The sequence below is a fragment of the Passer domesticus genome, chromosome 20 (genome assembly GCF_036417665.1).
Source record: "Passer domesticus isolate bPasDom1 chromosome 20, bPasDom1.hap1, whole genome shotgun sequence".
Lineage (NCBI taxonomy): Eukaryota > Metazoa > Chordata > Aves > Passeriformes > Passeridae > Passer > Passer domesticus.
In genome coordinates, this window is record NC_087493.1 from 10,640,071 (window position 1) to 10,667,604 (window position 27,534).

The 27,534-nt window shown below is 44.9% G+C and overlaps 1 protein-coding gene across 1 annotated transcript; it reads right to left on the minus strand.

The window, feature by feature from the left end:
* Window positions 1-309: 309 nt before the first annotated feature.
* Window positions 310-27,534, minus strand: LOC135284466 (myosin-13). The gene is made up of 39 exons (XM_064396008.1): window positions 27,331-27,534; window positions 27,089-27,232; window positions 26,835-26,991; window positions 26,269-26,296; window positions 26,009-26,120; window positions 22,352-22,444; window positions 22,194-22,257; window positions 22,006-22,104; window positions 21,807-21,910; window positions 21,465-21,603; window positions 20,935-21,053; window positions 20,685-20,834; window positions 20,435-20,605; window positions 19,819-20,128; window positions 18,827-18,906; window positions 18,216-18,303; window positions 17,434-17,551; window positions 16,748-16,871; window positions 16,170-16,306; window positions 15,241-15,496; window positions 14,357-14,599; window positions 13,346-13,522; window positions 12,587-12,732; window positions 12,410-12,500; window positions 11,251-11,640; window positions 11,032-11,158; window positions 10,521-10,639; window positions 9,745-9,941; window positions 9,090-9,273; window positions 8,405-8,570; window positions 7,488-7,612; window positions 6,620-6,928; window positions 6,327-6,530; window positions 5,846-5,971; window positions 4,583-4,753; window positions 3,360-3,464; window positions 3,186-3,281; window positions 1,945-2,220; window positions 310-519 (listed from the first exon to the last, which is right to left on the minus strand). Exons 1-39 carry the CDS (start codon window positions 27,532-27,534, stop codon window positions 310-312), a joined length of 6,159 nt encoding a protein of 2,052 aa, XP_064252078.1.

Below are 27,534 nucleotides of genomic sequence, written 5' to 3' on the forward strand. Positions count from 1 at the left end.
CTGCACACCCCGATGCCCTGTACCCCCTGCACATCCCGTACCCCCCGATCCCCCCGCACACCCCTATCCCCTGCACACCCCGATCCCCTGCACACCCCGTACCCCCTGTACCCCCTGCACACCCCGTACCCCCTGTACCCCCTGCACATCCCGTACCCCCCGATCCCCCCGCACACCCCTATCCCCTGCACACCCCGATCCCCTGCACACCCCGATGCCCTGTACCCCCTGCACACCCCGATGCCCTGTATCCCCTGCACACCCCGTACCCCCTGTACCCCCTGCACACCCCGTACCCCCCGATCCCCCCTATCCCCCCGCGGGCCGGCGGTTCCACAGCGCCCCCTCGAGCCGCGCTGGCGCAGCTGCGCCTGGCAGCGCTCCCGCCAGCCCGCGGGCACGGAGCGCACGGCGGGACGCGGACACACGGACAGACGGACAGACGGACACTGAGGGACACACGGACAGCGGGATACGGACACACAGACAGCGGAACACGGACACACGGACAGACGGACACTGACGAACACACGGACAGCGGGACACGGACACACGGACAGAGGGACACACATCAGAGGGACTCACGGACACGGACAGAGGGACACACGGACAGCAGGACACGGGCACGCAGACACACACAGACAGAGAGACCAAGACAGAAACAGACAGAGAGACATGGACAGACGGACTGTGAGTCACAGACACAGACAGGAACAGACTAAGATACGGGCAGGGATGCAGAGACACAGACAGACAAGGACAGACAGACATGGACGGACAGACTCAGGGATACACATGGATGCACAGACACTTGTCAATCTCATAGTGCTCATATCAGCAGTCCATATAGTCAACTAAAACATCACCCAGGTTTATTTTATATATATATATATATATATATATATATATAAGTATCTATATAAGATTTCTCACAGCTTCACCTCAAGGTTGGCTAAATATATCAGTTACACACAAGCACACCGGGTTACTTGAAGAAAGTAATGGATATCTGCTGGATACACAGAAGTCTTTATCAGGAGGGAGCCTGCTGCAGCTCAGGTCAGGAACCTCATTTCTCTGATTTCTAAGTACAGAAAAAGGAAGATAATATAGAGGGTATTAGAGCAACTGAGTTATTTGTGGTCTTGTTTCAAGTCTGTGGCTGTTGCAATTGTTCTGCCATTTTATAAAGAAGAAGTAATATCTCCCAGTTGTGCTGAAAAACCTGGATTCTTAGAGTTGATTGTATCTGGTCTATTCCAAAAGAACTTGCAAAGTGCAGTGGTTTTGAGTAAGTGGCTGCCCCAGATTGCAAGGCAAGATGTATTCTATTTGCCATCTGTATGGCAGTTGTCTCCTGTTCAGTGGGCAGTTTTCCTTATCTCTTCCACAACCAATCCTCCCTCTGAGGTGAAATCTGCTGATAACAGGCTATAGAATGTCACTGCATGGCTGGTAAGAACTACAGCCTCCATTGGGAGATGCTCCGCCCAGAGGGAGGAGCCAAGCATTCCTGCCTGGATAAAATCTTGATGTTCTGATGTTCTGATGGTGATGAACACCAGCACAGCTTCTCCACTGGATTTCCCAGAGGAACAGCTGCCCATTCCACTGGAAGACTACACCCTTCTCCAGGATCCTTGCTCCAGCAGAACCACCCCTGGCACTGCAGGAGGGCTGAGCCACAATTCCAACTGGACTGCTGCCAACACTCTGACTAACAGGGTGTCAGGTTGTGATCTGACTTTGTCAGTGTTGTCTTGGTTTGCTGCATTGCTTATTTTTTTATTTTCTTCCCTAACAAAGAACTGTTATTCCTGCTCCCGTATTTTTGCCTGAGAGCCCCTTAATTTAAAATTTATAGTGATTCGGAGGGAGGGGGTTTACATTTTCCATTTCAGGGGAGGCTCCTGCCTTCCTTAGCAGACACCTGTCTTTCCAAACCAAGACAGTGACAATTCCTGGCCTTTCTTTGTGAGGACCCTCCAGTGAAAGGGTGGGAGGAATGCAGCTGTGGCTGTTTGGGCAGTGACCTTTGTGCCACCACTTGCAGGGGAACATCCCTCTCTGCAGCCTCCAACTCACCTGGCCTTCCATGTCGCGGCTTTTGGCTCGCAGCTTGTTCACCTGCCCTTCAGCAATGTCAGCCCTCTCCTTTGCCTCCTCCAGCTCGTGCTGCGCCTTGCGGCACCGCGAGAGATTGATGTTCGCCTGCTCCTCCTGGAAATCAGACAGCACTGGCGCCAGTGACACTGCCCCGCCGTGGGAATTCCCTGAGAGGGGGAATTGTGGGAATCTATACACTCAGAGGGTTTTGGGAAAGATGCAAGAGGCAGGGCTCAGAGACAGCAGAACTGTGATTAGAGCTAAGCAGTAGCCATGAGATAGGTCAGCAGAAAAATTATGTGAGAAATAGAAAAGTGAGGACAAATAGAGCAATGGTCTGTGTATTAACGCTTGCCTAGAATAACTCCCTACGCTGCAGAAAAGTCTATCTAGTGAGATATTAGGAAATTCTGAGCCTAATAATGGAGCTCTGTGCATTGTGTTTTAAGGCTTACAAGCAGGTAATGTATTCGAACTAAGCAAGCATTGTTTAACCAAAGGTACGTGTGCTTATAGTGGTTGGATAGAACGTCTGTCAATGTGATTTTGCTTTGTGTAATTGGTCAAAAAACTTTTAAAGTAAGTTGTAACATTAAGTTCTTGGTCTGCTGCCTGGAATGTGAGCTGATGGCATCTTCCCATTGTCATAACCCTGTAATGCTGGAAAATGAAACAGCTCATGGCACGTTCCTAGCAGTCCCGTCCCACTGGTGATTTGTACATAGACCCTGGCCAGCAATACCCTGCCACCACTGGCACCTGTGCTGGCCTCACAGGTACAGCCCTGCATTGCCAGTACTCTGTGTTTATAGCCAGTACCATCCACAGCACGGCCATTCAGGGGGCAGAACAATTACCCCACTCCATTCCAGGTGGGAAAATTGGCTTGTGTGTCTCCAAAAGTGCACCAGTACCAGGATAACTACAGCTACACCTGCTCTGTGGTGAGCCATAATTAAGAATATTCAAAGGCAGTATGGCCTTAGCTGCCCTGTTCAACTCAATTATTTTAATGGCCTAGGGAGCCCACCTTTCAGAAATCTCCACCCAGTCCCCACTGAAAAGAGTCCTCCACTCACAGCTTCCTCAGCCTGTTTCTTGTACGCTTTCACTTTTAACTGCAGCTTGTCCACCAGGTCCTGGAGCCGAAGAATATTTTTCTTATCTTCTTCAGACTGTAGGAAGTGAAAATGGAGTCAGCCTTGGCAGATGAACTGAAGTGACCCCATAGGAGGGTGGAGGATGTGCAATACCTGGTAAGTGAGCTCCTTCAGCCTCCGTTCGTACTTGCGAGCTCCTTTCAGGGATTCTATTCCTCGTTTCTGCTCAGAATGGAGCTCATTTTCTAACTCGTTAATCTGAAACACAGAATCATAGTGAAGATGGCAAGAATAGCTGCTGATCCTGCTGCCCTGCAGCTGCTTCTTGGGTCTAGACTAGTTAAAATATGCTTCCCATGTTATGTTGGTGATGACACAGTGTGTGAACCCATAGTTGTTTATAAAAGGAACATAGCTGTGCATTCCTAGAGCATTTGTGGTCAAAATTAGGCTTAAATCTGTCAGAGAAGAGGAAATTGAAACAGGGAAGGGTGGGTTCTATGAATGTTCACCAGGTAAATGGGAAAAATCTGTTTCATTTTTTGTCTTTTATTTGCTATCTTTATCTTTGGGAGCAGCAGTGGCAAATACAGCTTAGGGACAGCATGGAAACCTGTCTGCTTTCTATTCCCTTTCCTCTTGTCCAGCTTCCACAGGCATTGAACTAGAGATGTAAGGTGGCATATCTATGAATGTGCCCCTCTGTAAACCTGCTGATTTCTATTCCCTTTTTGAACCTTTTACCAGCTGCCTCTACAGCCTTCCATGGCAACAGGTTTCCAAATTTCACTGCCCACTCTGTAAAGTATTTATTTTTATTTATTTTAAAGGTTAAGATGGGCTGGTCTCTCCCAATGGCAGAGTCCTATCTTTGTTTGTCAATACTCATAAAGCTTTATCTTGCAGATCCTTCTTGAGCTGCAGAGACCAGAACTGCACATAGTATACTTAATGTAGTGGCAAGAATGTGTTGCCATACAGCTCTGTCTTGTTCTCAGTGCCTTTCCTAATGAAAGCAATTTTTTTTTCTGTTTTAGGTTTTAATTTCTATTGCACATTCAACAGCTTCTGAAGTCTGTCCATTACCAGTACCAATTTCATCCCCAAGTAAATACAACTTAATTTATTTTTGCCCAGACAAAATCACCATCTATGTCTCCCTGATGTCCATCTGCCCCCATTTTTGCCCACTCAGTTTTTTTGAGGTCACTCTCAGGTTCATCACCCACAGTGCAATATTTGGCTACTCAGCACAGCTCTCATCAAACCTGCTGGGAATACCTGGGGCTCTCCCTGTTTTCACCCTCCCAAGAGGTTCCAGCAACCAAGGGCCCAGTCAGAAACTTCACCTTGATCTACCCAAATGTTCACCATACCCTGGCCTCCAACTTTTGGAGCTGCTTCTTCCCTCCCTTCAGTGCCAGCTGCTCAGCCTCATCCAGACGAAGCTGCAGGTCCTTCACTGTCTGTTCCAGGTTCTTCTTCATCCTCTCCAGGTGGGCACTGGTGTCCTGCTCCTTCTTCAGCTCCTCTGCCATCATGGCTGCCTGGTTGTGGTCACAGTTATGTTACAAACATCCCCATCCCAGCAGCTCTGGGTGCCTGAGAATAACCCCCAGCCTCACACTGGTGATGACTCTGCACATTCTCAGTGCCCATGGCTGAGCTAGGCCACTGTCACACAAACAGGATCACTCTTTCTCAAAGTCTGTGCTTCTAAAACTGCTTCACCTCAGAGAACAGACCGGGTTGACATAAAGAAAAAATAATCAAGGTGTGCAAATGGATTGGTACCAAAGTTCTATGTTTTAAGTCAGTCAATACTGAGGTGTTACCAGCTAGCACTCTGCATCTCTGGGCTTCCTCATGACTTTGAGTATCTGGCTATCTGAAGTTTTCCAGAGTCAGACTTCTAAGCAGTTTTTGCCAGTGAGATGACCCTGAGTACCTCAAACTGCACTGAAAAGCTGATGGCTGCTGAGGTGCTCAGAAGCTGGGGTTGATAGCTGTCACCAACGTGGCAGAGCAGAGAGGTCAGGGATCCTGCAGCACTGCTGCTGGTGGGCAGGCAGGACCAAACACTGGTGCACCAGGACTTGATGCAATAGTGTCACCATTCTCTGTTTAATTTTCCTATACCTTTCCTAGGTGGTCCCAGGTGTTGTTATTTCTGATAATATGGAACCTGTAGCTTCATTTAAATGAATTATTTATAGTCTCTCTTTTTCTTTTGTACATGTCTAGCATTTGTATAGAATTGTGTATGATTTTACCCTTATTTTCTGCTTTTCCGCGCTGTGTCTAGACAGGCCTTTGTTTCAAACTACTCTTTTTCTATTACAATTTTGCCACCATCTGTTCTAACCTGCCTACTACATTTACTCTGGAAGCAAAAGTGAATGGGTATGGAGAAGGGGAGAGAGAATTCCTCTTCAATACAGACAGCTAGCAGGGCATGGGGACCCTTTCTGGAGGGGTCTGACAAGTGCTAGGGCAATGTCTGCTGAGGCCCATGTGGCAGGGACTGTGTGTCACAAACATTTTCTGTTGAAGAATTTGCTCTCCTCCATCTGACTGCTGCCTTTCTAAAGGGGAAAAGTGACTGTGGTAGTACAAAATGGAAGAGCAAGAGGACTCACATCTGTGATTGCTTTCTTTGCTTTCTCCTCTGCATTCCTGGCTTCCTGAATGCTGTCTTCAACTTCAGTCTGTAAATGAGTTATGTCCACTTCCAGTCTCTTCTTGGTGTTGAGGAGGCTCGTGTTCTGTTGGGGCAGCCAGCAGACAGGTCATCCCCACCCTGCTTGTACTAATTAGTGTAGGATGAGCCGCTGCCTAAAAATTAAGAATTCTAGAATATTTAATTGATCCTAGTCCCCGTGAATGCCACATCTGAGGAATCAGAAGCAGAGAGCCACGTGAGCATGGCTCATACAGGGGCTGCATTTCTGGTGCCCCCCGAGCCAGGGAGCCCAGAGTGGGGACGGTGACCCTGCCAGGCTCCTGCTGCTCCTGGACCCAGCTGATCCAGCTCCACCTCACCCTCCAGCTCCCCGTGTCCTCACACAGCAGATGTGCTTGTGCCACTCCCACGGGCCTTAGGAATCTAATGCCAGATACCTGTGAGTGCAGGAGCTGCACTCTCTCGCTGGCGTCCGTCAGCTCCTGCTCGGACACCCTGCGGGCTCGCTCGGTCTGCTCCATGGCAGCTCTCATCTCCTCCATCTCTGTGGTCATCAGGCTGTTCCTGCGCTCTACTATAGCCAGCTGCTCTTTCAGGTCATCATTCTCTCTCAAGGCATCATCTAAATGGAGCTGGGAATCCTTAAAAGGCGAGAGCACCTTTTGTGAGACCCAGAGGCAAGCAGAGGGAATGGCAAAAGCTCAGGGGACAGCAGCCTTGTGGTTCTTACCTTGAGCTGCCCTTGCACAGCTTTAAGGTGCTTCTGTGTCTCTGCTACCTGACAGTTGGCATGGCTTAGCTGTATTTCCATGTCATTCAGGTCTCCTTCCATCTTCTTTTTCAGCCTCAGGGCGTCATTTCTGCTTCTGACCTCGGCATCCAGCATGGTTTGCATAGACTCTAATACCCTCTGGTGATTCCTCTTCAGCTGTTGAATTTCCTCATCCTTCTCTGCAGTCCTTCTGTCAACATCTGACTTCACCTGGTTCAGCTCCAGCTGAACACGTAAGATTTTCCCCTCTTCATGCTCTAAAGAGCCCTGTAGGGGTTGAAATATTATAATTTGTCTCTGTAGTGTCCATTGCTGGGAAATGCCTGTGCAGAAATGTGGCCCTTTGCAGCCGGAAGGGTCCCTAATGTGGACCTTTAAAGACCAAGCACTGAAAAAGCTGACTGCTATCCCACACTCACTGTACCCCAGCTGGATATTCAATGGTAATTTAGGAATAATATTCCTTAGGAAAAAGCCTCAGATACCACAAGGTTTGGGCACTGAAGGCTCTGGTGACGCTGGAGAGACAACAGATCATGAGGAAATATAAAACAGGACAGCCAAGCCTCCTGCTCAGAAGCAGCTTGGTGCAAAATGAGCTCAATTTTAGACTTTTTAGACTGGGACTGAGGGGGTTTTGTGCATGACAGCACAGCAAGGAATGGCACATTGGTGTGGCAGGGGAGCAGTCCCTGTGCTTTTTGGTCTGTGCTCTCTTACTGCAGTTCTGGGACAATTTCAGGATAAGTAGGCATATAAAATATACATTCAAATTTTCTCTGTTCTCAATTTCTCTAAAAGCAAGACCCTGACTAAGGACACTTGCCTCTGCTTCTTCCAATGCTGCTTGTAGGTCACACTTTTCTTGCTCAATTTGCTTCTTTGCTTTCTCCAGCCCATGATTTGCTTTTCCAGACTCAGCAATCTGTTCAGTCAGATCAGAAATTTCCTCTGCAACCAGAAAACACATACTCAGCTCCACTCAGTGTGTTCATGGCACCTGCAATTGCTCTTTGGCAATGGGAGTGACAAAAGGGACTCTGGTGTAATGGGATGTAACAGTGAGAAGAAATAATACATCTTGTCTTGTGTGCAATCTTCATTTCTGATAACCTGCACATCCCAGCTCAGTGTGCAATTTGAAGGTGAGAGGGACCAGCTGGAGTAAGCTCAGAAAATAATGTCAGCTTCCTGTGGGTAGTGAAATTACATCTCCAGAGACAGCCAAGTTTGATTGATCTCTTTATGCTTAGATAATTCCCAGTGATCATTCAGTTCAAAAGGATCTGAGTTGTATTTCCTATGATTAGTTGGCTTATTAAATGCCAACCCATTGTGCCATAGCTGCATGATTTTCCAATAATCAGGGCACACATATCAGCCCACCAGATTTTTTCTACCAGCAGTGACAGAAACAATCTGAAAAAACTGAGTGTCATCATAATTTCTGTCTATTCAGTTAAAATAATTTCTGTCTATTCAGTTAACTTGGTCCTTGTGCATGCATAGGATTACGATGGTGTGAAGAAGGAGGAACATCCTGGGGAAGGAGGATGCTGTAGAGAAGGAAGTGAGTGCTTGCAGGTGACTTTATGATCAGCTGAACGGGAAAGAAAGTCACCATCTTTGTGGGAAAATCATAAAGAACAAAACCCTGGGAAGAGGCAGAGCTGTGGCAGTCCAGAAATGTGGAAGCACCCGAGGGCTCACAGCGAATCCAAGCTGACAGACACAGGAACTTACGCTGGAGGTTCTTGTTCTCCCGCCTGACAGTCTCAGCCTGGTCAAGTATTTCCTCATAGGCATTCTTCATCCGGAAGATCTCGGTGCTGAGAGAGCGAGACTCCTTCTGGGAAGCCTCCAGCTCAGTCTGGCTCTCCTGGTACTTCTGCTTCCATTCAGCCAGGATCTGGAGTGACAGGAGAAGAATGACCCATTCTGATGGGTCATGACCCATTCTGACACACTCCATCTCTGCAGCTGTGGTAGTTTCTGGGGTCCCCAGGACAGAGGAGGAATTCATCAATTCTCTGTATTCTTAGAAGGTTAATTTATTACGTTATGATATTACATTATATTAAAGAATACTATACTAGAAGTATACTAAAGATAAAGGTTAGGCTGGCAGACTAGCACCAGGGCTCCTTTGCATGTGAGTACTCAGTCTTCTTGACCAGTCTCCCTTGTGAAGGCTTTATGGTTTTTTTAAAATTATCAGAAGGCTGATTTATTATTTGCTGTGGTCACCTGGGGTTATTTATACTGTGACTTTATCAGATGTCCCACTATGGGGTCCTTACCATAATTTTGCTTTGGGTAAGATGCAATTTATTTTACTGTGAGCACAGAACTTCAATGATTTCAGAATTTGTCTTGTCCCATCAAATATCTGATGATGTTCAGATCTGGCATGGTCTTTTGAACAAACCTTATCAAAATTCCTCTGTTTTTTATCGAATGCTGCACAGACTGCATGTGACCTCTCCACGTCAATCATGAGATCATCCACTTCCCCCTGCAGCTTCTGCTTTGTCTTCTCCAGTGAGGCACACTTTGCATTGACAGCCTCAATCTGCTCCTCTGATTCCTGCAGGCGCTGGGCCAGCTTCTTCCTGCAAGATGGGACATTCAGCACTGAGAAAAAGAAAATTCTGACCTTCTAAGAAAATGGACAACAAAGGAATTTGGAATGGAAAAGATGGGCACAGAGAGCAATATATAATGCTGTGGTGCCAGGAGCCTGGGGGGCACAGCACTCTGAAGTCCCACAGACTGGGAGAATATGCACCCAAGTATGAACTGTCCCAATGTGGAGAGGGACCAAAAATAGGCTTTCAATACTGACAGTGTAAAGAATGTGCTCTTTCAACTACTATGATTAACTCAATGCACTGGAATTCTCCTTTACGTAGACACCTCTACTTCTCCTTTAAATATCCACTCAATCCACTTTTCACTTCTAATACATTAAAAAGCACACTGCTCTGCATATTACCACTACAAACATATTCTGATTTCTTTCAGTTCTGCACTCATAATGCTTAATTATCCTTCTACTTGCTCCAAGCCATCCCTCCACGTACTTGGCCTCCTCGAGCTCCTCCGTGCGCTGAATCGCGTCCGTCTCATATTTGGTTCTCCACTGGGCCACTTCACTGTTGGCCTTGGACAGGGCTCGCTGCAGCTCCCCCTTGGCCTCCTGCTCCTCCTCATATTGTTCCCGGAGCAAGTCACAGTCGTGGCGAGCGGACTGCAGGGCGTGGGCCAGGGCGTTCTTGGCCTGGGCAGTTAAAATTAAACGAGTTGTCAGAACACGAGTAATTTGTGACTGGATATTTTGCCTCTAGTCTGATAAAATATTCATATCTCCCTGTCCATGTGCTACAGTTGCTAGAGAAACAGATTGAGCAAAATGAGTAATATTAGGGATTCTGTGTTTCAGGCTTCAACAGGGTCGTTTGAAGCTTAAACAGGTTGTTAAACAGGGTCGGGTGCTTGCCCATCTTGTCTGGAGGGATAACACCTCTCAAACACATCTGCACCAGGTGTTTCAGGCAGAGGCAAAATAAATCCACCAATAGACAAAGTGCATGTGCTCCTGCTCTATTTCCTTTTTTTGGCTGCTGCTGTTTGCTTTGCCTATAGGCACAGAGCTGCTTTCCTGAATTTCTCTCATGTTTTTGATCTTCAGAATGCATGATGAGAAGGGCTTTAACTGTCTTGCTTATTTAATTTTAATGTCTCCTCCCTGTGTTGTATTCCAAGGCAAAGTTCAAAATTTTCACTATCCTGATGTCCCTTCTCTGAGGAGAAATCTGATTTACTTCAAAATTTGTTGTTTCATATGAAAGCAAGTCACCTTATTTTCTTCCTCTAGTTGTCTCTTCAGCTCTTCAGTCTGCTGAGTGAAAGTATGTTTGCCTCGAGTTAACTGAGAAATCAAGGCCTCCTTCTCCTCCAGCTGCCGAGTAAGTTCACCTAATGAGAAAAAGTTGGGTTTTTTAAAGACAGAGATATGAGACAAAAGAGAAATGAATGAGAGCAGCTAGCTACAAAAAAAGTGATTGCAAGATTTAAAGTGGTAAATTGAAGGGAGAATAGTAATTGCATTCCCACTGATAAAAAAGCTGTGTTAGCATCAAAGAAACGATGAACTGACCACAAACTCACAAGTTCATTTTGACTGATAGTACTCCGGGTTGGTTTTGTGTTTCCTTGGGTAGATTTCTATGACTGCCACTAGGAGGAGATTCTACATTCTGAGTTTTGTTCAGATCACCAAGTAATGAATATGTTAAAAACACACAGACATTCAGGCACCATATTGAAGTACTTGACACTGGAATACTACATTTCATCAAGGGACATACCATTCTCAGTCTGTAGGCGTGTTTTCTGTGTGTTCAGATCATTAATGAGCCGCACATGTTCATCGTCTTTGGCTCTGACTTCACTGAACTGGTCTTCAAGAGCTCGGCACATCTTCTCCAGATTGCTCTGCGAAGAGGTAGAAAACAAATCCCTCAGCTCATCCAGTTGTTCAGAAGAACAACGCTAACAATGACAAATACTTCTTCCCGTGCGGCCACCTTGGCTTTGGAGACAGACTCCACATTGCTGGCCAGGTCATCGATCTCCATCTTCAGCTCACTCTTCTCCTTCTCCAGCTTCTGCTTCACGCGTTGCAGGTTGTCGATCTGCTCGCCCAGCTCAGCTGTGCTGTCCGCGTGCTTCTTGCGCAGGGCGGCAGCCGTGGCTTCGTGCTGCAGCGTGGCCTCTTCCAGGTCACGGCGCATCTTCTGGAATTCTGCCTCACGCTTCTTGTTCATCTCCACCTGAGCTGCTGTGGCCCCTCCTGCTTCCTCTAGGCGCTCGCTGATCTCCTCCAGCTCCCTGGACAGGTCGATTCTCTGCTTTTCAGACTTGGCACGGATGGCGCGTTCGGCCTCAATTTCCTCCTCCAGTTCCTCTATCCGAGCCTACAAGAGTTAATTGATTAGAAGAGGACTTTTGGACGGACAGATTTAAAATTATCACTAAGGAATAAAGAGCAAACATTCACATCGATTAATACTTCTCTTTCTAAAGAGAAGTACCACTAGAAATTTCACTGTATTGTGTCCTAGGACAGGTAATACTCAGTTTTGGGGACAATGGTGAGTGTAAAATCTGATACTTTATGTTATAGCTCAGAATGGATTTATTATTTTGTGAAGGTTTTAGAAGCTCATTTTCCTGAAGAAATAGAAGAGGTGTCACTGGAAAATGTAAAGAAATGTGAATTTGTTAGAAATTTCCTAGAAGTCAGGCCAGAACAAAGCAGTGCCCTTTCTACAGCAGCAAACAGGATGGAAGGAACTTTGAAATGAACAATCATGGGATAAGAGCACTGAAGAGAGCTGTTTTCCTGGTTCTGCATTTAGAAGGTGATCTTTGTCCTGATCATGACAAATTGAGTCACATTCTATTGTTTTCTTAGAAAAGTGATTCTGAGTGGCTGCACATCTGTGGCATTCTCAAAACTTGCCACAATGTTCATGTGAGAAATTTCCTGTGTAGTCATGTAAGATTTGAGGCCAGAGTTTCTGTAAAAGTGCCCTGAGATGGGAACAGCACCCAGAGTTACATATCAGTGGTTTTGTTCATGTGAGGGAAAATATTTTTGTAGAATGGTCCAAGAATAAATACTAATTAATTCTAAGAAATTTGTGCTTGCCACTACAATTATTAATAACTCCTAGACTTTACCTGAATCTCCTTAATTTTCTTTTGCAGCTGAGAACTTTGAGCCTGCTCATCTTCAATTTTACTTTGCAACTGGCTAATTTCAAAATCCTTTCTATTAAAGAACAAGAAGGCAAATTCAGTGTGGTTGAGATAAAACAAGTATTTCAGAATTCAGAGCATAATAAGTTAGTGTAATACTTTTTTAGCCTTTCATCCATTTGTTGCTTATCATTTTCCAGATCCATGATGGAATCCTGAGACATTTTCAGATCACCCTCCAGTTTTCTCTTTGCTCTCTCAAGGTCCATTCGCAGCTTTTTCTCTTGTTCCAGAGATGCTTCAAGCTAAAACACATAAAACATACTTTGATATACATAAATTATACTTTGAAAGTAACTATTCTTGATTTAAAAATCTAACTAAGTTGGAAATTGATTAATAGAGAAAATAATCAGGGCATCTCCACATGTGCTGCAGTCTCACAGTGAGACCAGAGCTGCCATGGTGATTTAGTTCCCAGACATTCAGCTGTTCACAGCTTGGCTGTGCACAGTTGAAATACCAGTTTTTGAAAAAACAGAAATTAAATTTTTCCAGTAGCAGCAATTCCAAGCATATAGACTGCTAAATATACACAAATTCACAGTATTTATAACTTCCTGGAGTATATGTGCACACAAATAACCCTGCAGCAACCTTCAAACTGTCACAGGTCTCCTGCTTCAGGTAATGGGTTAAATCAGATCACAAAAGGCTACAGTGCTGAAATACCCTGTGATGAACATGAAAGCTGTGCTGGATTCCACAATTTCCTTTAAATTAGCAATGTTTTATTGGCTTAAATTATTAGAGCTGGCTTGTCTGCTTTAGGTGTTGCTTATGTTCCAAATTACAGATTTCTAGTCTACTGTCATCTGTCACAGTGTATATATACACAACCCAAAAATTTCTACTTACATCATCCACTTGCTGCTCCAGTTTGGTCTTGGCTTTGGTGAGGGTGCTGACTTTGTCTTCCTCAACTTGCAAATCATCCAGTGTCTGCTGGTGGGCTTCCTGGAGGGCCTTCTTCTCCTTGGTGAGCTTAGAAATGTTTTCATCCAGAGCTGCCATCTCTTCAGTGAGGTTCTTCACCTGTCAGACAGCCAGCACCCATCCCATGAGGGGATGCCTTGAGAAATGGCAGACTGAGAGCACAGTGACTGCACCCTTGCATGGATGTAGTAAAAATGCTCTCTGCAGAATGTTTATATTGATTGCAATGAGGGCAGCAGCAATATAATATAATAAATATAATATAATAAATATAATATAATAAATATAATATAATAAATATAATATAATAAATATAATATAATAAATATAATATAATAAATATAACATAATTAATATAATATAATATAATATAATATAATATAATATAATGTAATAGAATATAATATATTCATTGCCATGAGGGCTGCAGCAGCCACAAGAGTCTCATCTCTCTGCTCCTGCCGTGATAGGAATCCTTGCTTAAGTTGTTTTTGATCCCCCAACCCTATCCTACTAAATTTTATTATGAAACTTGCTAGATCTTCCCTTGCCTCTGAAAGTTTTTCCCATTGGGATTTACAAAAGCCCTCTGAGTTGCTCTTTCTCAAGGAATGTCTTTCCTGCATATATTTGCTGTGAAAACAGCTGTAACTTCTCGGCAAGTCACGTTCTTTAAAAAGAGATAATCAAGTGTTAAGCATAGCCAAAAATAATGTTAAGTTTTCCCAAAAAAACCCCATGATAACATGACAAAGAAACAACAGAAAAAAATTCTGTCAGCTGATTGATTAAGTGAAAATACCTCTCTCCTATGCACTGGACACATCTCACCTCTATTCATAAAACTTACAAGTGGCTACATTTTTTCACAAAACTGAGAAGCTGTATGGGAGCACAGTCTGAGGAAGAATAATTCCCTGATTCCTCTGTCACCTTATTCTCTGTTGCATGCTTTTCCTTTTCCACTTTGGCCAGAGTCATTTCAAGATCATCAATATCTTTTTTTAGCTCCGAGCACTCATCTTCAAGTTTCCTCTTCTTTGCTGTCAGTTCAGCATTTGTCTCCTCTTCATCCTCCAGTCTTTCATTTAGCTCTTTAATTTTAGCTTCTAGCTGGATTTTACTCTTAATGAGTCCTTCACATCTCTCTTCAGCATCAGCTAGATTTTCAGTCTCCTACCAGAACACATTGAAGAGACATTATAGTTATCATAAAAATGACAAAAGACAGTTAAGACCCTTGGTGAGTGAAACAATGCAGGGGTTTTTTTTTGAAACTAAACTGATTTGAAAGCACATGGCAACAAGTGACAAGTCCACTTGCACCAAACTGCTCTTGGCCATGTAATATTTTATTACCTTTTAGAGCCTGACAAGTGCAATTTTGAATATTTTATTACCTTTTAAAACCTGACAAGTGCAATTTCAGTCTCTGTTCAGCAGTATTCCAGAGAAAAGCAGTTTCCACAGTTTGAGTCCTGCCTCTAATATAAAAGCTCCACATTATAGCAGCAGCAAATGTGGAAACAGCCTACATTCCATCCAGAATCAGGCACCACTGAGAGGAGCACATTATATACACTGTGAAATGTCTGATTCTTCCACTGGTGATAGCATTGGAACCTCCTGTATTCTTACTGGGGTTAGTGTTTGGTACATGCTTTGCACCTTGCTTAGGTGTAAGGGACAAGACCAGAAAAAAGCAGTGGAGGCTTTGTCCCCATGACATGCCTGTTTATAGAGGACAATGGAAAAGAAGAGAAAAAGAACAGCAGAGTAAGAGGAAGTGGGTGAATCTGGAAATGGAGGTTACTCACAGACTGAACCTGGAGCTGCAGGTCATTTTTCTCTTGCAACAGGGTCACCATTTTCTCCTCCAGCTCCTTCCGCTTTGCCTCAGACTTTGCAAGCTCTTCCTTGGTTTTCTCAAACTCTTCCTTCATGTTGGCCATCTCCTTCTCAGACTCTGCACTCTTCAGCAAGGGCTTGATCTTGAAGTACAACTTCATCCATGGCCAGTGCTTGACATTCATGAATGCACGAATGTTGTACTGGATGATATAAATAGATTCTCTGAAAACACATAAAACCAGTTAATGAGGGTGGTGAGACTCAAGCTGGAAACATTTGGATTATTTTCCACACATCATCAAGATTTACCCCAAGAACTTTTACATGAGACTTTTTTCCCTCATCTCCCTTGCTTTATTTAAGAGTCATTTCGAGGCACTTACTGCAGAATGGCTGGCTCAGTAGTTTGAATAATATCTACTGTCTGAATATACAAGGAAGAAATACTACAAAACAGACAGACTTCTCTGGCATATTGACTGGGAATCTCTGAGGCTTTCCTCAGTCTCAAGGAAAACACAAGTGCTCAGGTAAATACCAGAGTGAAAACTGATATTGTTGAAGTACTGCTGCTAAGACTACAAATCTGGCTGTTACTGTCAATTGTGGAAACAGCAGCTTGATGCTTTTTGGGTCACTCAAAATAGCAAATACCATATTAGAAATTTTTAAGACAGAAACTGAAAAATAAGGAAATATTTTTATGGAACCGAATGCTAAACAGCTACTGCCAGAATTTGTGAGACTGTCAGGAGGAAACTGATTGTTTGTACTTGCTCTGCTCCCCAGTAATTTCTAAGGTCCTTTCCCAAGGACAGCTTTTTGCCTGAGACAATATATTACATCGATGGACCTTTGGTCTGACAGTACAATTGCTGGCATTTTCTCACATTACCTTCTTTCATTCATCTTTTTAAATTCCATTCTCATGAGGTACCCTCTGCACATAGCTTGGGTATGAGTGATGAGGCTCACAAGCTTCTCATCTCTCATCTCTTCCAGGAGTCCCAGGAGACCTGCCTTGAAGAACACCTAGAACATAAAAAAGGGTCACACGCTTGAGGCTTAGGGCAGATACATGGCCATTAACAGATGATGCAGGGTAGCACAAGGTGGTTTAAAGAAAAATGCCTGCAGGGGAAGGGTTTAAGAGCTAGAGAAATTTTCTGTCAGTATTCAAATGCTCAAGGTACTGTGATTCATGACGAGTCACTCTGTGTATGAGCTAATCATATTATTGCAGTGTTATTTGATGTCCGCTCCACTGTAGTTTATGGAAAATTTAACTCATCTCTGGAAGTGTCCAAGGCCAGGTTGGATGAGGCTTGGAGCAACCTATGATAGTGGAAGGTGTCCCTGCCCAGGGCAGAGTGGTTGGACTCTTTATAATCATCATGAATGCTGATTTAGTATGCAAGAAATACTTTAAAAAAAAATTGCTTAATTATACTTACTCTTCCACAAGGACTTTACCTTAGTGTGGCCAAATTTATATTGGTTGTGGTCAACATCAATGGAGGAAAGAAGCTTCTCTGAAGCCTTTTTGCTGTCAATGAATTGGCCTTCTGGAATGGCTGAGGCATTAAGGATCTTGTACCTGTGGTGAGAGAGGTTGCAAGAACTGGTTGTAAAGAGGGTGAGGAAGATAGGATTAATTGTATATCATGGGTCAGTTTCACACCAGTGCAGCATGGAAGATGCTACATTTAACTATAACAGCCGACAGTTCTGATTTAGCACTCTATGGCAACTGAGCCCCCATGAACCAGTTTAGTTGTTTCCATTTTAAAGATGAAGAAGGCCAGAGACAGAGCACTGTGAGGACGTTCATGTGGATTGACTTTGCATCTGTAATCTGGAAGTCTTCAAAGAAGGCCAAAAATAGCACCTTACTCATTGCACTGCAAGTGTTTTGCGTATCTTTGAATCATCAGGCATTGGCTTCAGTTTAGAAATTGTCCTGGTTCTGGTGTTTAGAGAAATCTCTGGTCTGGTCAGAGAGGGAAGCCCTGGGGTGACCTCAGAGCAGTATTAATGCCTTGGTTCCCTCCAATGCCACTAGACTGATCTGACTGTGAATGTCACCAGACACGTCACCTGAGCTGTGTGCTTACTGAGGCCTTTTCCTAACAGACAGTGAGTAATAACTGAGCACCTACCTTTGCTTAAAATCTGCATAAAGGATTCTGCTTGGAAACCCTTTCCTGCAAATTCGGATGCCCTCTAGAACCCCATTGCACCGCAGCTGATGCATCACCAGGTAATGGTCCATTGCACCTTAAACAAAATACATCCATCATGATCCCATCTTTATCTCAGGGAATCTTCATGTGTATTAGCATTTCAGAATTCTCTCTTCTTTTTTTTTTTTTAATTCAAGCACTTCTTGATTAAAAATGCAGGAAGAGCAGAGAGAACATGCCTCCAGTTCATACAAGTTGTGGAGAGTTGTATCAGTGAGTTTTACTAAGAACACAAGGGCTAGCAGTGCTTGTGCAAAGGCATTAGGCCACATTTCTCAAAAAATGGCAGGATGGTGCTTTAGGAGACCAACTGAAAGTCTTCAACAGCATCAGTCTTCTCACTGGATGTAGGCAAAGGTGGCACAGTGTAGTGCAGTGCCATCCAAGCAAGGGCTTTTCTAATGCTGTTACCGACCACAGGAAATTGTATCAGCTGTAATCAAACCCATCTTTTTCACCCTCAGTTCTGTACACACATTAAGCAAAGATGCAGATACACACATGAGCAAAACTGAGTAACTGGGCCATGTAATGCTCAATTTTTTTCAGTCACAGTAGCCAACACAAAAAAGCTCCCCTTGTTACTGTCTTGCAGGCCAACCCCCAAAAGGACTTTGCATGCAGAAGGAGCTAGCTGGGAAGTTGGTGTGGAAGCTTCCTGCCAGTCCCCTGTCTTCAGAACATAAGGGTGGCCTTACCAGGTGTCTTGGTCTCGTTAGGAATCAGACAACGCACAAAGTGAGGATGGGTGCTTCTCAGGTTGGTCATCAACTTGTTCAGGTTCTCCTGTGATGGAACAAAACAAGGGCTTCAGCTTCAAGCTACAAAGCTTTTGCATTCTTATTAAATTCAGGGAGTTATTTAAGTTCAGGGAATCACAGAATGGTTTGGTTTGGAAAAGATCATCAAACCCAGCATCCTTGTCCCACTATCCCAGGTTGCTCCAAGCCCCATCCAACCTGGCCATGAACACTTCCAGGGATGGGGCAACCACAGCTTCTCTGGGCACCCTATGCGAGGGCCTCCCCAGAGTGAATTTTTTTTTCATATATTCAGTTTAAATCTACCCTCTTCCAGTTTAAAATCATTGCCTTTTGTCCTGTCACTACAGGCCCTGGTAAAAGGTAATTTTCTGTCTTTCTGATAAGCCACCTTTTATGTATCAAAAAACCAGAATAAGGTGTGCCTGGAATCTTCTCTTCCCCAGGCTGAGCAGCCCCAACTTTCTCAGACATTTTTCTAGGATAGGTGTTCCAGCCTTCAGATCATTTTGTGGAAGCATGGCTCATGTAAAAAGAAATTCACATACCCTGAACACAGCAGACACCGTCTGGAAAGAGCCCCCCTTCTTCTTGGCACCCTTCTTGCCACCACCACCAGCACTATCACCTTGGAAGAAGTACATGGGAGGTGAACAGTTAAAATATGCAGTACATTTTGTAGACTTCATCTTCCTTTGGCAATAGACCAATAAAATACTTCATTTTAAATACTGACACGCTGCTCCCTGCAAGATTTAGGTTGCTGGTATGGAACAGTATGGCCTGACCTAAGTTTCCTAACAGTATTCTGTGCTTCTGGTCGCATATTGATCAGTATTACACAATACTCCATTATTTATTTTTTTTAATTAGGTGAAAGATCTCAAAAATGTGACTCAGCACTGGGCATCCACTTAGTGCCGAGAGGTCTTCTAATGAAAAATCTCCTAATCCAATATTCCAGGTGAAGAGTACAGTTCTATTCTGAGTTATGGCAGGAAGCAAATTTTTGTCGCAGGAATACAAGTCCAAGCAGCTCAGTGTCTTTCCATAGTTGCCATACTGTGAAGCCAATTAAATTGAGATTTATAGAGGACTTCTAAATTTATTCTCTGTCTCTTTTTGCATCACAACACCAGCTGGATATGAAATCATTGCATGGGCTCCTTTCTGTTCTTCCAGTTCCCCTCAAGAAATAAAACTATCTACAAAGACTAAAATGCTTGCACTTTGCATAGTCATTTGGCCCCTGTCTAGTGGCTGGGTAAGCATGCAGGTGATTCACGGCACAGTTAGTCAGGAAACATACACCTCCGTGTCACTTGGGGTTGGACTCGCTGTGCTTTAATTCTCTGCAGCACATAAATGTGGTGTTTCCAACAGTTCTGCATGCTGGTGTCCTAGTTTTGGCATATCTGGATGCACACAAGAACAAGGTCACCTTAGGGGTTGGTAGCCTTGAGTATGCCACTGAGAGGAGAAGCAGAAGGAGGCTTTAGTTGAATTTTGCCTTATTGGCCATCAGTGAAAAGGCACTCACCAGTTTCTGCACCAGCGTAGTTAGAAAAAAGGAAGGACAGCAGCTTCAAGGATGATTTCTGGTACAACCCCACAACAGTTTCATTCAGAGGATCCTTGTTCTTGTCAAGCCAGCCAGAGATGTTGTAGTCCACTGTGCCAGCATAGTGCACCAGGGAGAAGTGGGCCTCAGCCTTGCCTTTGCCAGGCTTGGGCTTCTGGAAGCTGCTGCACTTGCCCAGGTGCTGGTCATAGAGCTTGTTCTTGAAAGAGGTGTCAGTTGCCTTGGGGAACATGCACTCCTCTTCCAGGATGGAGAAAATGCCCATGGGCTGGGAGAAATATGACCACAAAAAGGAAGTAAGTGGCGGGGAGGGGAGCCATTACTGCTCTTCACTGTTTAAAGGCAGTTGTTAAAGTTTAACATTGTGTAGGCATTGTCCCTTCCACCTCAGCCACATTGTTCAGGAAACCATTGTTTGTGCAGACACAGTCTGTTGTTCTAAGAGCTTTGGTTTCATAAGCTGCCTATTTTGATGTGAGAACGTAATTCAACAGTAACGCATCAAGAACGACTGAACTAAAATAAATTATCATAAAGGAAATGTACTCTCCTACAATAAAAAGATTTTTTCCACCTTCTCAATGAGCTCAATGCAGGCAGCCAGGTCCATGCCAAAGTCAATGAACTCCCATTCAATCCCCTCCTTCTTGTACTCCTCCTGCTCCAGCACGAACATGTGGTGGTTGAAGAACTGTTGCAGTTTCTCATTGGTGAAGTTGATGCACAGCTGCTCCAGGCTGTTGAACTAAAAATCCAAAACACCAGAAAAAAGCCATTTAGTTTCAAGCAGCCCTCAGTGGGCAAGCATACCTACAGTAACTCACATCAAAGATCTCAAAGCCAGCAATGTCCAGCACACCAATGAAATGCTGTCTGGGCTGTTTTGTATCCAGCTGTTGGTTGATGCGAACAACCATCCACAGGAACATCTTCTCATAGACTGATTTAGCCAATGCCCCCACTGAATTGTACACCTGTAAGAAGCACAGCCATGGCAGTAACAAATGTTGAGTTAGCTTTACATTTGAAAGAACACTCTCAAGAAATTGAGAAGCTGATGGGCTATTTATATACCTGTTGGACATTCTGTCCTTTGGTTACATATTCATTCCCAACTTTCACCCTGGGATAGCATAAAGCCTTGAGCAAATCAGCAGAATTCAGACCCATCAGGTAGCCAGCCTTGTCAGCCACTAGGATGAGAAACAGCAAACGAGTTCAGTAGAGACAAAGAAAAGAGCCCTGGTCCTCTGGGATGTCTCTGTTACAAAGCGCCTACTTTTGACACAACTCAAATGCTTGTGTTATCAACAGAAGCTCCTCTCTAGTCTCATGGAGAATATTCTCCTTGCTCCAAAGGCAACATCTCAGCTGCAACACAATCCCGTGTCCATGCCTTAAGGGCTGCAGCAATGCTTAAGTTGTATGTCTTTTTCCTTGTAGAGGATAAATTAAATCAGTGTCTTTGTAAGGCTTGAAGCAATCTTTATAAAAACTAATTTCTGGAAAGCAAAATAATTTTCAAAGTGTTGGGCACTCTGTGGGGCTGGGTTGCCAGCTCTCTGCTGGTGCAGTTCACAAGCAAACTCTGCAATCAGCCCTACCTTCTGTGCCATCAGGCTCTGCCTGCTCCTCCCGCTGCTTCTGCTTGAACTTCATGTTCCCATAGTGCATGACAGCCCCTGTCAGCTTGTATATCCCCACCTTCTCATCGGGGCTGAAGCCCAGGATGTCCACAGCATTCTGCAGGGGCAACAGGCAGGTTGGGAAAGCACAAAGGGTGAAGCACAAGGGGCAGGTGGGGTTTCTGTCCCTGCCTGTGCTGTGTCCAGCACCATCCCAGTCCCATGGCACTGGGCCAGCAGTGCTGGGTCAGGCTGGACAGGCCCCCCTGGCTGCAGCTGGACTGGCTCCAGGGTTGTTCTGCTTTGCTCTGCTCTACTCACATCTGTTGCCAGCAGCTCCTCGCTGTCATCAATGCTGGCAACCGTGACTTCTCCTTGGCTCACGTAGAGGAAGTCGTAGGGGTTGGTGGAGATAAGGAGGAGATCTGCGGGTATGTGGGTCACCTTTAGTGGCACTGGGGAGGTCACAGTGGGAAGAGAAAGCTCTCACTGAGCCAAGCCCAGCACTGCTGGCACTCACCAATGAGCTCGGGCTTCTTGTTGGACATTATCTGGTAAAAAATGTGATAGCTCCTTTCGCTAGACAGCTGAAAAGTGACTCTGGATTTCTCCAGGAGATCTAACCAAAAGAGAGGTGCTGTTAGTCTCCTGGTAAATCTGAGGTTGCAAATGCATACATTCTGCTTGCACTGAGTTGCTCCAACTCACAGGTTTCAATATCTGCTGAGGCCAGCTTGCCAGTTGGTCCGAAGTGAATCCGGATGAATTTTCCCTATCAAGCAGTGCAGATCAAACCATTGGTTATGACAATCAATGAATGAAACTTGCATTATATTTCTTTTCCAATAAATGTGAAATGAACTCACAAAACGCGAGGAGTTGTCGTTCCTCACAGTCTTAGCATTGCCAAAAGCCTCCAGCAGTGGGTTGGCCTGGATGATCTGATCCTCCAGAGTTCCCTAGTCACAGAAGAAAATGCTTCTTTATCACTTTACTACTTAGTAATTCACAAATATTGCAAAAGGGATATTACATATAATTTTTACATATCGCATGTGATTTAAACCTAAAAGTTAACAGAGTTCTTAATCACTCAGCAGCCAACACTCATGGATATTGCCATTGGTTTCAAAGGAAAGAGTGCTGAAAGACAGATCTGTGTTTTGCTTATTTCTTGTATCTGGTACCACTAGTTGGGTATCACATACAAAGTCACTGCAGTGGAGTTCAAGGTATTTGAAACCTGTGAGAGGTGTTTCTGCATTCCTGTTCACAAAAGTCTTGACAGCTAAAGAAAAAGTGAGAAATCTGGAAAGTTTTCTGAAGGTTGCTCATGCTTGACAAGTACAGACTTCGGTAGGAAACACCTACCAAGGGAGAATGTAAAACTTTGCAGTTGCATTCAAACAGCAGCAGCCTTTCAGGATGCAGGAATACAGCTCTTGACATTCTTTGAAAATTGAGACATGGACAAAGCCTGACACTCAAATACCAGACTTAGATAAGCACAGAACAGAGACTCTTGAATTTCTTTTTTTTTTCCCTGCTGCATTACTGCTGAATGAATGATCAACACCTGAAGTTTTGATACTGTGCTGTATCTCTCTTGGTAAGTACAAAAATATGGAAGGAAAAAAGCTTCTGTGACATTTTTCTCTCATTTTTGGTGAAATACAGTCCAGGAAGCAGAGTCACTAATGCAACTCCTGCAGAGTCTGGGCATGAAAGTGTTGCCAGAGATAATTCTCAAGACAGATGGAAAACAAAGAATAAGGAGAAGAATAAGATAAATTGGTTTATATCAGATGAAAGGTGAGCAGCACTGTTTCAGTACTGCATCTCTGTGCAGCCTTGAGCACGGGGGAGAGGCACTGCCATTCCCAGCACTGTCTGCAGATGGCACAGCAGGTTTAAATTAGTTTTTGTTAGTCCCCCGTGACGATTGACCTCTAAAATGAAAGCAATGCAGTAGCATAGGAAGCTCTAAATATTTTTTTTTAGATAAAATATCCTAAATGCATAGAATAATGCCTTCTACGTGTATCTTTCAGCTTTTGAGGAGAGGAGAGTGTGTGTGTCAGTACAGCTGACTACACCAACACCGAGCCTCTTTTGAGTGCACAGCTGTAACCAGGGAACTGAAACAGGAGCACTGTACATGGATAACATGGCAATTCTTTATACAAGTTCATTCTGGAGTCCTGTTTACAGGCTGGATGACAAAGTGCTGGAGGCCCAGACCCTATTTTGGGGAAATGTTGTTACACACTTTCCTTATTCCTGTACCATTGCCTGGCATCTGATTTCAGCTTGTATCTGCCATTGAAAGATGTGCTACACAGAGCCATAACCTGTTTTATTTAATGCTCTTATAAAGAGGAACTTGCTATTGTCACAGAGATTGGAATGTTAAAAATATAGAGTATTCTGTGAATAGTCAGAAGAGGGCAGAACAGATTACTGCCAGTCTGAGACAGGTGATTTTCCTTCTATCACACATGGTCTGTACATGTCTCAGCTGTCTTGAAGCTTTTCTGAAATCAGTCCTGGCATAGTGAGCAGCTGATGAAAGCTGAGCCCAGGAGATTCTAACATGGTGCTGATGGAAAGAGTGCCTGTGATGAACTTGCCTTGGCCATAACAACACATCAATCACAGACACCTGCCTCTGAGTGAAAGAATATTCAGCCTTGGAATCTCCTTAAGCTCCACTATGCCCTTGGGTACTCAAATAACATGCTGACACATGTCACCCGCTTTGATGAGCATCTCACAGGCTGTGGTGGCACACACTTGTGCCACAAGGGTGTTTGTTGCTTGTTCTGTGATGGGGAATGAAGCCTGTGCCTTGCAAAAGCACCAGTGGGCTCAGATTGCAACAGCTGTGCTGCTCAGCAAAGGGACATCGAGGCATGCACTTTCTTTGCTGCAAGCATCCTTTCTGAGGTTACTTTCTGACTGTCAGGCAAGTGGTCCCAGCTGTCCCAAATCCAGCCCTTTTCTCATGCTGTCCCTCTGGGCCGTTCTCTTGACCACAGACAGAAAAACCAGCCAGTGGAAACTACTACCTGATGCAAGTGAAATGATGCTTAACTTCATCACAGTCACTCTGGAGTGCAGATTTCCTGCACTTCCCCTGTCAACAGGAATGAGCCAAGGACCAGGAATGGCACAACCATGTGCCAGTGGGAACTGACTGCTTGTGGCAGCATGTGTTGTAGTTGAGATGGCCACAATACACAGAGTGTCACCACACAATTCCAGAAGGCTTTAAGCATTTGCCCATACACAGTAAAATCAAATCATTTCAAAAAGCTGCAAGCATCTGCCCTTCTTGCCCTTCAGCCCACCCTTTTACACCCCTGATGTTCTGCAGTGCCCTGTGTGCCCTCTGCTCCCTTTGGTGGTGGCTCAGCACACCTGGGCACTCCATGGCTCAGTGCTGCCAGTGCTGCTCACCTGCTGCTCACAGCTGCACCCACTGGGGATGAGGCTGGGCCACAGCCCATCCCAGAGACCCCAAACTGTGCCACACACAGCCCATCCCAGAGACCCCAAACTGTGCCACACACAGCCCCAGAGACCCCAAACTGTGCCACACACAACCCATCCCAGAGACCCCAAACTGTGCCACACACAGCCCCAGTGACCCCAAACTGTGCCACACACAGCCCCAGTGACCCCAAACTGTGCCACACACAGCCCCAGAGACCCCAAACTGTGCCACACACAGCCCATCCCAGAGACCCCAAACTGTGCCACACACAGCCCCAGAGATCCCAAACTGTGCCACACACAGCCCCATCCCAGAGACCCCAAACTGTGCCACACACAGCCCATCCCAGTGACCCCAAACTGTGCCACACACAGCCCATCCCAGAGACCCCAAACTGTGCCACACACAGCCCCAGTGACCCCAAACTGTGCCACACACAGCCCCAGAGATCCCAAACTGTGCCACACACAGCCCCATCCCAGAGATCCCAAACTGTGCCACACACAGCCCATCCCAGAGACCCCAAACTGTGCCACACACAGCCCCAGTGACCCCAAACTGTGCCACACACAGCCCCAGAGACCCCAAACTGTGCCACACACAGCCCCAGAGACCCCAAACTGTGCCACACACAGTCCCAACACCAATCACCACAATCTGCGTGCCTACAACTGCTCTCTTTTCACCTGCAGCACTCAGGTGCTGTGGATCTCAGAGGACACTGAAGTACATGGATGTACAGTGCAGAGGAAGCTGCTGTCTAACATAATCTCCCTCTCCCTGGTAAAGACTCCCATGTGTAAATGGAGGCTTCCCTACACTGACAAAATCGTTTTATAAGTAAGAGTTCAGCAGATTTGAGGCTGGGCACCAGAGGTAAATGAGCATAGGTGTGCTTGGGTTGTGCATCCTGTCTTCTCAGCTGCACAACTCTTTCTGCCTTTAGATAGCCCTGCAGCCACAAAATACATATTTGTACTTTTTCCTCAGTGTTGGCAAATACTAGAAGGGGGAGCTGATGTCATACCTGCATTTTGCCGGGCTGTGGATCTTTCTTCTTCTCACCAGTGACTGCAATTGTTGCAAAGTACTGGATGACACGCTTGGTGTTCACAGTCTTCCCTGCACCGGATTCTCCGCTGTTCAAACAAAAATATTAATTATTACAGGAAACTATTTAATTAATTAATTGGTTTAATTAATTTAATTATTTAAATTTAATTAATTATTACAGGAAACATCATCACTTTTTTGTCAGCTTTGTCACTCATACCAAATCATACTCACGTGATAAGGATTGACTGGTTGTGACGATCTGAAAACAAAATCACAGAAAGAGCTGTTCAAGTGAGATGTGGAGGGTGTCAGTTCTTCAGACACAGTCAGGACTTCAAGGGAAAAAACTGTATTATATCAGTATTTATCACCTTCATACAAGCTAAGGTAAGTGATGCATAATTACACATTTGTTTGCATCTGGACTTTTTTTTTTATGCAGACAGGTGTGAAGTAGCCCAAAATTTAACTTCAAGTAGTGATTCTTTACAAGGCTTCCCACTTACTATTTGTTTTGTTTTATGTAGAGACCTTGGCTTAAATACTGTTTGATTATAATCAGATTATTTGCTGTGTTTCTTCTTTAGATTCCTTGCAAAGAGAGGAGGAACAAAGCCATACAGCCAGCTACTGCTTTTCCTTCATTATTGGATAGCCCACAGACCATCAAGGTTTTCATGGTCTGATCTTGCATTGCGCTGTAGGACTATGGCACCATTGAGTAGAACCCAAAATTCCTTAACCAAGTAGCCAGCCCTACATATATTAGGGTTTTCCACTCTTGCCAGGTAACTCACCAGTCAGCATGAACTGATAGGCGTTGTCAGAGATGGAGAAGATGTGTGGAGGGGCCTCCTGGCGCTTCTTGCCGCGGTAGCCAGTGACCACCTCGGGGTTGTACACTGGCAGCCACTTGTAGGGGTTGACAGTGACGCAGAAGAGACCCGAGTAGGTCTGCAAGGAAGGGACACAGCACCTTGGCTTCCCCTGAGCCTGGCCCAGCAGCTCCTGAGGCTGCCCAGAGGAAGCTGCTGCTGCCACTGCCACTTACGTAGATCATCCAGGCTGCATAACGCTCTTTGAGGTTGTACAGCACAGCGGGTTCGTGCAGGTGGGTCATCATGGCCATGTCCTCGATTTTATCAAATTTGGGAGGGTTCATGGGAAAGACTTCGTCATCCTTTACGGTCACAGTCTAGCAAAAAAAAATGAGAAAGGAACAACAGGAGAAATCTAAAACAGGGAACTTCCTGAACTGGATGATCACATAGGAGTAACAATGGTATCACTTACTGTGTCATCGTATTTTTTAACGGTGACTTTGTCACCTTCTCTGCTCTGTATGGTACCTTTCACATACATTTGCTTGTCATCTACTACAAAACAGGCTGACTTAGCATCAAATGGGCGATTCTGGGCTTCAATTCTCTCCTTCTCTGGCTTCCGTAAGTAGGGAGCAGCTTCTCCAAAGATTGCCATCTCTGCATCTGAGCTCAT